We start from the raw sequence: 12,160 nt of genomic DNA, 5'->3' as shown, positions 1-12,160 counted from the left end.
GAGAGAGAGAGAGAGAGAGAGAGAAAGAGAGTGAGAGACAGAGAGAGAGACAGAGACAGAGACACAGAGAGACAGAGACACAGAGAGACAGAGACACAGAGAGACAGAGACACAGAGACAGAAGGAGAGAGAGATGAAGAGAAAGAGACAGAGACAGGGAAATGTGTGAGAGAGATAGAGAAGAGAAAGGAATGTGTGTGTGCAAGAGAGTGTGTTTAAGAGAGAGGGGGAGAGAAAGGGAGGAAGAAGAAGAGAGAGAGAGAGGGAGGGAGAGAGAATACTATCAGGGTCTACCCACAGGAGACCACAAGCTAAATGCCACAGTCTAGCAAGAACATCTGGAACAGTACATTCACTATGGTCAATGTAAAATGCCACAGCATCTATTAGCATAACCTAGATAAAGTCCTACAGTGAAACTGACCCAACCATATTTCTACTTTGAACAGAATTAAAGGTCCAACTTATGTAATCAAAATGGATTACAAAACCCCATCAACGGATTCTGATTAACGTTTTTCTTAGTTGTCTGGGCCCTCGGCCTTCACCCTTGAAGATTTCTCTGCCACTCTGCTTCTTGTCACCTCTTCACATGAGTGTTTTCTAGAAGGTTCCCCTACAGTGCAAATGGACTCTTCAATTCAAAATGCAAGTCTTCCATCTATGATGAATTGGTTTACTTTCATTTTCAGTGTTGGGGATTGACACGGTTCCCTGAACACGATAGTCAAGCACTTGAACACTGAGCTGCTCACACAGGCCCATTACAGGAAAGGAAATACATTATCAGTGACGGTTCTTTCTTATCTTGAGCATGTTTTAAAACACGAACGTCTTCCTTGATCCCTCACACTTCAGCCAGGATCCCATCCCCATCATAGGCCATTCCTCATAAGCCGTACAAAAGCCTCAGTCACAGAAAAGCTATTAACTGACCGATGTGGTGAGCTTAGCTGTTTAGGACCTGTCACCGTGTACTTGTGACATGGGTACTTGTACTTGAAGAACATAAAAACACCAAATATGTAATACCTAGTAACAAACAGCTTAGTTAACTTGTAGCTAGGGAGATGGCTCAGTAAAATGCAAGCCTCCAAACTCGAGGGCCAGGATTTGGTAACAGGGTACCCACATTAAAAACTGAGTGCGTATGGACCACTGATAATACTGGTTCTTGAAAGAAGACAGGAAAATCCCCCAGGCAAGCTGACTGGCTGAAATTCCCAAGCACTGGATTCAGGGAGAGAATCTCAATAAAGTATAGAAACAACTAGGATGATTCCCAGCTTCAGTCCCTCCCCTTCACGAGCATGCACAGATACATGTTCATGTGTACACACATGTGCAAATGAGCACATACACCTATGCACTAAAGAGACTACCCACACGCTAAAGCATTGACCATTTTAATTAACCAGATATTTCTTTAATACCTAATATATTGGGACGAATAACTGTTAATGTTTACTTGCTTACTCAGCAAATCATGGTTAATTCCCCAGTTCTCAAGGTGGGTGCTTTTGCACTGTTATAGTATCATAACAAAGGAGTAATTGGGCTTTTTCAAAATTTACACGCTTTCCTTTTGATTATCCTATTTGAACTTCTTCCTTTAATTTACCGAAAGTCATTTTGGGGAGCTGGGTGTTTAGCTCACGGGTAGGGCACTTGCCTAGCAAGAGCAAGTTTGGTCCGAAAGCGTGGGAGGTGGGGTGTGGTCCTTTCGGAAACGGTAGATAAAATAGTCCAAAGAAGGAAAAGAAAAGAAAAGGAAAAGACAAAGCAATCCTCCAAGTATTGGTGATAACGCTGCTATGCACTAGATATCATTCAACTGTGGATAACTGTGGATACGCAAACACAAAGAACAAATACTGCTGAGACAGCAAGCAGCAAGACCTCAGGGAAGGCACTCCATTCTAAAGGCCTAAGGGTGATCTCTTTATCCAGCAGAGCACATGCAAGCATGCACGTACACATTCAAGAACACACACACACACACACACACACACACACACACACACACACACTCCTAAACTTTTCTCCTATACAGTGATTTCTTTTGAACTTATGGTTCTAGCACAATAAAAGTCATCATATTTTAAAATTATGGGATAAATCTATTTCAGTAAGAAATGAAAGAGAGTAAATTTTTATAAAACAGTACACACTATATAATTTGAGTTTTAGCCATTCCAGGGTTATCTGCATTATCTTTGTTAATTTATAAATTTTACATAGGAAGGAAACAACAGAATACAGTTCTTTTAAAAATGTTTACAGTATTTAAATGTACTGGATTCTCTAATTCCTCTGAGATGACAGAAAAAAGCTTCATATCAACACTTGACTGCTTTTTCTCCCTCATATGAAACATTTGGGTTATTTTAAAATGTAAATTAATTCTAGTTATTGTTAGCATTATCTTACCTCTAAATCAAAAGCTTGTTAAGAAAAAAAGCCACATCAAATTTCAGTCAAATCCCACGAGAGATACAATAACCAGGAACAAACACAAACTTCAAAATACAAGACCCCTGTGTTTCTCTGTTCTCTTTGGCTGAATAAAATAATAGCAGTTTTCCCAAGGACTCCGGGGAAAGCTCATACACTGCAAATCAGGTTTGCTGGTGTGGTGAGGGCTCAGGTAACAGAATGAAGGGATCTCAGGTCCCTGACTCCAGGGCCTCCTGGCGCTAGCTGTTCTCCCCGGCTTCACCCTAAAGGCCTTTTGATTTCTTCAACCTTATATATCAATTATTTTCCTATCATGATTCCTACAATTTCAGTGTACAAAGGAACTGAATCTACTGTGATTTTGTTTGCATCACTTTTATTTTCTCTCCACATAAAGCAATAAAACTAAGACAAGACATTCGATAAACACTGGAACCCTGAAATACTGTCATATCCAGAGTATCAAACAATGGGAACGGTGGTGCTATCAGCTACCAACAAACACTCTCACTAGAGCAAAACACAAAGCTTAGCTAACCAATCAGGATTTAGTAAACTACAGAATCACAAAAGCCTTAGCAAATTACTACTCAAAACCAAGAATTATAACAATACAAAGGAGTTTACCAGCTCCACTGGAAGACCACACATACATGCACACCTGGGCAGCAAACTGGCCCTGAAGGGTTTTTTTAAATGAATGCAAAGCTGTGTTCGAAGAGAAGAGGGTTACATATACCTGCAAAGAGTTGGAACAGGAGGTGAATACGATCAAAACACTAATAATATGATCAAATGACTAATAAAGGGGAAAAGGAACTATATGGGCAAAAATTAAAAAGTAGATAAATAAAAAGACAAATCTCTCTCCTATGGAAGAAAACGGAATGCTAAATGAGTAGGGTGATGCTAACAAGCCACCAAGGGGCTTCAAATATAACCATCCACGAGTCTTTTGCTACCTTGAATGTCAAGGACTCCTACCTTGGAAAGCATTTGTCTCTGTAAAATACTCTGCCGGGAAAAGCAAGGAGATAAAAGAGACAAAAGCTGGGCATAGATTTACGGAAACCACTCTCATGCCAGGAGCATGGGGCTTTAAGGACACCGGAGTCAGAAAACACTGAGAACTCTGTCTGCTGCGTGGGTCTGGTCATTTCTTTGCTTTGGTGATTTTCCAGATTTGGGTTTGGTTTTGTTTTGCTCTTGGTTACCTAGTAAAGTCACTGTTTAAAAAATTCCAACCTTCTCTAAACTAAACTAAGAAGAAAAAGAGAACTGTCCTCTAGAAGTGGCCGGCAGGAATTACTCGGGCCTGGATGAGCAGGGCACTCTGGTCACAGCCACAGTGCAGGCTGGCAGCCAGGAAATACCAGCTGGAGTGGGAGCTGGGACCTCTGGAGACAAGAGGTCTCAGAGCAGGCTTGGCTGGGGCTGGAAAAACCCAAACAACCAACCAGACAGTCAGCCCTAGGCACAAGGCTTCCTGGGAGAGTGAATTAGTCTCTCATTTGGGTTTTGAAAGACATGATTTAAATTCTCCACTTGCAGAATTTTTGAAAACAAAATAGCTGCTGGAGTTTGCCATACCTAAAGAGTCAAGAAGAAAAGTTTTTAAATGCTCCAGGAACCTGTTAGAAACTGAATCTAGAATACCAAAATTAGGAGGCACACCTGGTGACGTGGGCCTGTAATCCCAAGGAGACAGAGGCAGGAGGACTAGCAGATTAAGACCAGCCTGGCTATATAAATGAGATGTGGCCTTAAAAGGTGGGGGAGGGGGGAAGTACCCGAAGGAACTGGATCCCCTCTGTGCAACAGATATTAGCTATTAAGTAATTAACATCGTAAGATAAGACCCGATATAAACTTTGGCTCCAAGCTAACTAAACCAAAGGCAGAACCAAACATGTGCCCTGGGCTCTAGAGGAGAGGAAGGCTTCTGGATCCCCTACCAACCAGAGATGCTGCAGCAATAGGAACCTGGCGAGTGTCTGAATCCATGCCGTTCTTTCATGCATTGCTAAGCCTGCAGAGCAGTCAACCACGATGCACTACTCAGTTATGGGGAGAACACCATTGAGAAGGAGCCATCTTCAGGCAGAGTTTACTGGAAAACAGGACAGGACACTGGCATGAAAAGGAAGCTTGGACCAGCCCAGAAAGAACATAGTCAGTTCTTTAAGGAGTGGGAGAGTGTTCTACCCAAGGAAATGGGCCCAAGGTCAGCTGACATTACCCAGTTAGACTTCCGGAAATGCTTTCTTCTCACTTCCAGCTGAGGACGTTTAAAGGGTCCCAGGGAACCTTGGGGTTAAGGGTCATCTATGCAGCAATGGCCAAGGTTGGATGTCTTGAGTCAGTGTTGTCTTCCACCACCCCTCTGCAGCCCAAGATGTCTGTAAATGGCAGGTGCTAAGGAGAGGGATTAGCTTTCATGAGAGCCATGAGTCCAGTGGGAGTTGAGGCTTCCTCTGTGGGGAATCTAAGGAGCAGCAGGTCAGTCTGTCAGCCCTTGCTGGCAGTTCCAGAGAGGGGATACTGGAAACAGGGTGTCAGTGGCTCACCCTGAGAGGGTGTGACCTGGCAGGTGTCTTATCTCTTCCCTGTATCTGAGTGTTGGAGGGGCATCAAGAGGGTAAGAGCGGTCTATGCTGGGGTGGATATGATGGCTCACACTCACAACCTTAGCCAGCCCTGCAGAGGCTGAGGTGGGAAGAATACAAGTATGAAGCCAGGCTGAGCTCCACAGTCAGACCCCTCCTCTTCAAAACATCAAAACAGGTATTTGAAAGCCCCTTTATTCCACACAAAAAGAAATCTTCATCTGTCTGCCTGGGATATAACCACACTATTGAAATTGAAGGAAAAGCCTCCTTCTCCTTGCTTTTGGAAGAAATCTGAAAACTGGGAAGCAAATGGAGGTCTTACTTCCTCAGCAACATCTGACATTGCAACTCGGCAGCAAACCACACCAAAGGTAAGTTAGCATGATAAATGGAGGATGCCTTATGCATCTAACAAAAAGCCAGCTAATACTAAAATCAACACATAATATGAAATGTAATTTTAACTTTGTCCTACTTAAACTCACCCTGGGTTTGAGAGAAACACCTCCTGACAAGCCCTCAATAGCTCCATGTATTAGGGTGTGTTCACTAAGCATCATCCCAGGGACTATTCATAGACCACGTTCTGTAGGTTGCATTAACACTTGAAATGTGGTGGTCTGCCTGTTTTCATCTCTGGTGAAGGCTCTGAGTACAACTGTCCTTCAGGAACAGAAATCCACAGGCAGAAGGGAAGGCTACCCCAAGGCAAGGGTCTCCCTGGCTCGGCAAGGTGTGGAGTGTCCCTGTCACTCAGAGCCTTGCATAGATGCTGGCACTTTTGTGAGAAGTGGCAATCAAAAAGAACGGTGAAAGGAGCGAGTTCAGTGCTGGCTGCTCTCGACATGAGCAGCAAAGGCTGCCCACGGCCTCTTTGGTGATGTCTTGCTGGCTGCTCAGCATTCTAAACCCACACAGACTAGATGTTAAGCTAAAGTTGAGGTAACAGTATAGAAACAGTATACGGAGCCAACAAATATTGTCACCACAAGTCCCTTTGCACATAATCGCACCTCCTTTAAGAAATCCAAGAAAATCTCTATGTTAGTAGGAACGAGAATGCAACACTCTTATTACATTGAGAAAACTGCTGCAAGTCATAACTCAAACAGATAGATGTATAACTACTCCAGCCTAAATTATTTTTTAAAATAGGATATTCATGTTATAGAAATGCTACAAAAACTTTATTTCCCCTCTATCAGCACATGAAAATAAAGAAAATAAAACTACTTATCTCCAATCTAAGTTATCCTAATGAAAAAAGATTCAAATGTACACGAAGTTACTACATCTTAAATTATAAACTGCATTTCTTTACATAAACAGTAACTCATTTGAAGTTACATTTTAAAATTATGAAGTGTTTTGGGTATAAGAAGTATCCTTGTGACCCAGTGAGTAGGGTAATAATTTAACAGCAGCTCCACTGACTGTCAGCAACTGCCTAACAAACCAGGCTTTCAAGGCAGCTTCAGGGCAGTCACACTGCCCATACTCTAAGACTCCAAGTAACTACTTGGGGGGGGGGGTATGGGGGGCTGGGTAAATGCAATGGTAATAGCTTTGGAAGTTACTCCTTTATAGTGTGATCACAGAGGAAAAAGAAGTAAAACACACACAAAACAGTTCAAGTCACTTGATTATGCACTGTTTTCTGGATTCAGCCTGATTTACTGCAGCAGTTACAAGGGACTAAAACTTCTGACGGACAAACAGACTAATTATTTCACTCAAGGAACTAAGCCAAAACCCATCACCAAGTCCCTCTCTGGAATAAAGTTCTAGAATATAAATCTAAAGAAAAATGTGTCTTCATCCCATCTGGCCAAAATAAAGATACTTTGTTTTTAACTACATAAACAGCATTTGCACCAAAGTATATATCTAGTTAGAATCAAGTATTGTGTTTCAAAAATTGCAGAAATCACTGGCAACATCTAAAATGAAAACCAGGTTTCGGGCATGCCCAGAGCCAGCTGCTACTGTCCCAAATGTGGCTCTTTCCAAAAGAGGAGCAATCTACATGTGTTACAACTTCAGTAAGACTGTCCTCTATGGCAAGGACCAGCACAGGGCAAGACCGTAAACATTTTAAGACTGCACAGCCAATTCCATCTGTGGCGAACTACTCAGCTCTGCCTGGGAGCACTAAAGCCACCACAGACATTGTGCCAGCATATGAGTGTGAATGCAGCCAATACAGCTTCGAGTTCATAAAGTTTTCACATGCTATGATATATGACTTTCCCTCTGATCTTTTCCATCTATCCTAAATTGTGGAGCCTGTTGTGGATTTGGCCTGTGGTTTGCATTCTGTCCCTGGCTGAGGGGCATATTGGCCTTCAGTTTTGCACGTATGCCACTATATATACATAACCTACGAACAGCATGCTTTCCCTGTTAAACAACCATCTCTCTTCAGTCACTGAAACCCAAAAGTTGCTATTGCTTTCCCAAATACCCTAAAGTCCAACAGAACAATACCGAGGTAGGGCACAGAGAAACAGAAACAGTACAGAAGGGGTATAGACTTCACTTCTTGTTCCCAGTGGCCTCATGGGAGGCACAAAACTACCCAAATCTCAATTCTGGTCCTATACAGTGTGCCATACAAGCACCTGAAAGGAACACTGAATGCACCATCTGCTTTAAGAGAAATCAGGGAAGGGGGAATACAAGCTATGGAAAGGAGCTGCTAACAGCAGCTTGGAAATAAGGTCCTGGTAGCAAGGGTCCCTGAGGGAGATAGGGCACACTTAAAGTGCTCACTCAGTCTCTGTAGCAAGGGTTCCCTGGGGGAGAACACTGGGCCAAACGAGCTGGAGGCTTGGAAGACGTGCAGCTACTGACCTCAATGGCTACATGTTGCCTTTCATAATTCTTAAAGGAGACCTTAATCTTTGCAAAATAAACGGTGAATCTTTTTGTGGTAAAAGGGCCAGACATGCATTCCGAAGACTGTAAAACTCTACTTCACATAGTCTAAGTCATTAAATTATAAACACAAAGCAAAAACAACAGGTTTGAGCTGCATAAACTGACCGTATTAAGTTATAAAAGAAAGAAAAGCAAAAAGAAAAGAGAGCAAGTGGGGGGGAGTCTCCCAGGTCTCAGAAGGGAGCCGGGTAGGAAAGGCAGAGTCCAGAGAAGGAGCTTCCCTCCTTCCCTCCCCACAGCCTCTCCAGGGACTCGCTGTCTCCCTCTCCACCCTGTAAATTGCTGGTTTGCATCAGCAGATAGGGACAAACCTTCTCTTCCTTCCTCGAACGCACCATAGCAGCAAATTAAAGAGCTTATAAATGAACATCATTGAAAAACTCTAGTCTTAACAGAAATGTCTGAATCCATCTCTTTCAATTTGGCTACAAACTTGGTTTTGGCCCAGTGGAGCTCATAAAATAGTCAAGGTGACTCTAAAAGCACACACTAGTCTGGAGCCAGGTCTAGCATCCAGATTGCAGAGACTTGGCAGGCACTCCCTCTCCTACGTCTCTCATCTAAAAGACATGGAGTTCAGAGAGAAGCATAAAGACATGGAGTTCAGAGAGAAGCATCGACGTAAGAACTTGACAGAAGACCTCTGCCTGGGGAAAGTTCCAAGAAAGAAAACGTTGATAAATGCTTCGAGGACAACTGGGGACAAACGATTCTAACCGAAATCTTTACTACATTCTCTCTGAACCTGGACTAGTGGGATGGCCAAAAGACATCCAGGGGCAGTACAGAGCAGACCTTTCAGTTGCTGTAACAAGCAGGACATTCCCAACTGTTGAACACACAGCCAAAGCCTGGAAATATAATCCAGAAGCACGTTCGCTGTAACGATGGAAAATTGCTAGAAAAATTTGGTTTTTAAAAAACTAAAACCTGTCATCCAAACTACTCTGGAAGCTGAATAAGAGGATCGCAGGAGCCCAGAAGTTCCATAAAACTCTCAGAACGAAAGGAAGGGCAGAGTAGGACCTATTATCCTCCCGACAGCACTGTAATGTCACATTGCCTCTAGGACACCTATTTATCTTGCTCAGTGATTCTCCAGCCTGGACCATCTGCCTCTCGGGAGACTGGCCTTTGGCTGTTCTGATGAATTCTTTTGTTCTCGCATTCAGAGCTGGGTGCTACTGGCATCTAGGAGGTAGAGATCAAGGAAAAAGCTAGATAGACAATTCGTGCAAAGGGGGTATGGCTCACGTTATCAATAGGGTCCATTGCTTTTATGTGGGAGAGTGAGCCCACACTGGTGGGGGTGGAGCTGCATGTGAAGGCATGAAGACAATCAGGAATCATCCTCAGGTACCAGGCACCTTTTGTTGGACACAGGATCTCATTAGCCAACCAAGCTTTGCCAAGCAGGCTACAGTAGGTGGCCAGTCAGCTCCAGGGATCTACCTACGTCTGCCTACCACCTTCATCATCGCTGCAATTATAACCATGCCTAGCTACTCAGTAGACCCTGGGGATCCAGAACTCAGATCCTCACACTTTTGGGACAAGTACTTAACTAACTGACCCATCTCCCCAGCTCTGAATATGCTTTTCGCTGGCCACCTAGAACACATTGACAAATAATGGGGGTCCTGGGTGATCTTCACTCTTCTCGAATGCCCATTCATCTAGACAACTGAGACCTTAAAGATTATTTCCGTATTTATGTAGTAATTTTCAGTTATACTACTTCGGGGATAAATTTACCACAGCTGATAATAAATCTGACCAAATTACCAAACAATGTTTCTTCTGCATTTATTAACTTACCAGAGAACATGTAAAACCATCGCTCTCTGTGTGTGGGATCAGAATGGCTACTTCTCAACTGGCTCCATTAATGTAGAAACATTTCCAACATTTAGCTCATAACTGAACTCTGGGCCCACCTACCACCACAGAAACCATGTCTCAGATATTCACCATAGGTTTTATATGGAAAACTTTCATATCTGAAATCCAGTGCCTCAGATATTACAACCCCTTAAAAATTTAGCATCCAATTCGATGAAATGTAAAAGCTTGCACAGGGAAGTTGATTTTTTTTTTTAACCTCAAACTTAAAGATAGCAGCCTGGCACAGATATACTCTGTAAAAAGGTGAGACGTGGCATCCAGGTGGCATAAAATACACAGAAGCTGAAGCCAAGCTCTAAAATTAGCAAATCCTGGAGGTTGTTTTTACTTATCAATAAAAGCTTGTTTGGGCGTTTTAACAAAGACAGTTTTCAGAGTACTTTTTTATACTCTATGTCTCTATGGGCATTTATCTGTGCGATTTTCTAGTATTATGCTGAAAGAAATACCTTTTGATATGTGATTAAATTTACTTCAAAATCAGAATACTCACACAGGTTCAGATTTCCCTGTGACTGATAGAATAAAGGCATGCATTTCTGCAGCCAACAAAGCGAGTACTGTTCCACAGAATCAGGTGCTTCTAAGCCCTTAAGTTTCGAATATTGTGCCAAGAGAAAGACAAAAACAAAAAACAAAACAAAAACAAAAACAAAAAAAAACAAAAAAAACAAAACAAAACAAAAACGATGGTTACAGGGAACAGCTGGATTTGTGCCAAGTGTCACCCTCTGAATTGGAATCCCAAGGTGGAAATGTTTGCTCCTGGGCTTAGTTTCCAGAGGAAATAAGTCTAACTAGTTACTGAACAATGCAAAATTATCGCATCCACCCTCTCACCACCAAGAGTACATCAGGTCATTTAAACACAGGTTCAGTTCCAGCGAGTTAAGCCCAGGGTCCAGAAGTGGAACCGGCCAAAGAACTCCCCTGCGCGATAAAGCGCTGCAAGTCCCCTTGAGACAAACAGGCGGCGGGGCTCTCCTCTGGCTGAACCCAGAAAGTTTTGTTCACACGAACTTGCCTCCAAACTACTAGCTTTAGTTCAGCTTCCGAACACCGGCCAGAGCCAGGGCTCAGGGGCGCCCCAAAGTGTAACAGAAAGAGGAGAGGGTGGGCGCCCTTTGGGTCCGCTCTTAGCCGGGTCCCAAGCGCAGCGTTCAACGGAGGCAGGATGGCGAGCTGCTTCCCAGGGCGCAGGAAAGAAGGTCCTTGTCACTCGCAAAGCTCGGGAGCCCCGCGGTTAGGTCCCGCAGGGATGAAGCACGCAAAGAGGAAATGTACCCACTTCCCTCTAGACCACCCAGTGGAAACCGGCAAGCAGAGCTCACCTGCAGGGATGCGCGCGGGCGTCTCCTCCGCCACGCCCAGGCTGGCCGCCCAGGAGAGCAGGACGAGCATGGGCATCAGCCGCCCCGGCCTCGCTCCGCGGTCCCCCATCCGCCCCTGAGCCCGGGAGCCGAAGGCCTGCGGCGAGGACTTCTCGCGAGACGCGGAGACCCCGAAGAGTGCGGGGGCCAGACGTGGACCCGGGGCGGGAGCGGTGGTCGGACTGAGAGGACTGCGTGGGTACCGAAGGGCTGGGAGACAACTGAGCGGACTACCACGGAAGCCGAGCGCACGGAGCGGACGACGGAACCGGCGGCGCGCGCCCCCGGAGCGGGCTTAAGAGCAGCCAAGGAGGGCGGGGCCAGGGCCGGGGGCGGGGCGCTGCTCCGGGACCCCGCGTCCCAGGCGATCCCGGCTGCGCCCCCACCCTCCGAGTCGCCTACGCCTACGTGAGCCGCCTCACGCCGGGGCTCCAGGGAGCTTGCTTGCGGAACGTGCGCCCCTCTGCTCTCCCCGCGTTCCCGAAGCTTCTCCGGCACGCCCTGGCTATAGCCCTCCCTCTCTGCTGAACCGGCGCTCCCGGAGGTGAGAGGTGACTGTGGGGCTTGAGCCAGCTTGGCTGAGTAGGCGCTTGTCCCACTCCCAGCTGTTGCTTCTGAGCTTAGCCATCACCGTGTCAAGGAAGGCCTTGCATTGATTTTGATTCAGTAAACAGAAACTTTTCATTGTCCGGTGAACATCTCTCCCGCTGCTGGTGCCAGGAGAGAGAGAGAGAGCCTCAGACTCTTTCCAGTAATGAAGCTTGTAAATCCGACGGAGTCCAAGCCCAGCTTGCGCACTATGGAGCTGTGCTTTACAAGATCTCCCTGCCAGGCACATGGAAAATTACTTCCGAAGATGTAGAGGAGCCATTCCTGGGC

The 12,160-nt window shown here is 45.0% G+C and overlaps 1 protein-coding gene across 2 annotated transcripts in view; it reads right to left on the bottom strand.

Annotated features, from left to right (window-relative positions):
* Plod2 (procollagen-lysine,2-oxoglutarate 5-dioxygenase 2) overlaps positions 1–11,665 on the bottom strand; it is a 70,495-nt gene extending 58,830 nt beyond the window's left edge. Inside the window, exon 1 of one of the 2 annotated variants that reach the window (XM_031343158.1) lies at positions 11,243–11,665. In XM_031343158.1, coding sequence (XP_031199018.1) covers positions 11,243–11,351 — 109 coding nt within the window. In that variant the 5' untranslated portion in view covers positions 11,352–11,665. The remainder of the gene's footprint in view (positions 1–11,242) is intronic. The other variant, XM_031343159.1, reaches the window with a different exon arrangement.
* Positions 11,666–12,160: the final 495 nt, after the last annotated feature.

This window comes from Mastomys coucha, unplaced genomic scaffold, assembly GCF_008632895.1.
Source record: "Mastomys coucha isolate ucsf_1 unplaced genomic scaffold, UCSF_Mcou_1 pScaffold23, whole genome shotgun sequence".
NCBI classification, from domain to species: Eukaryota; Metazoa; Chordata; class Mammalia; order Rodentia; family Muridae; genus Mastomys; species Mastomys coucha.
This window is presented reverse-complemented; position numbering and strand designations above follow the sequence as displayed.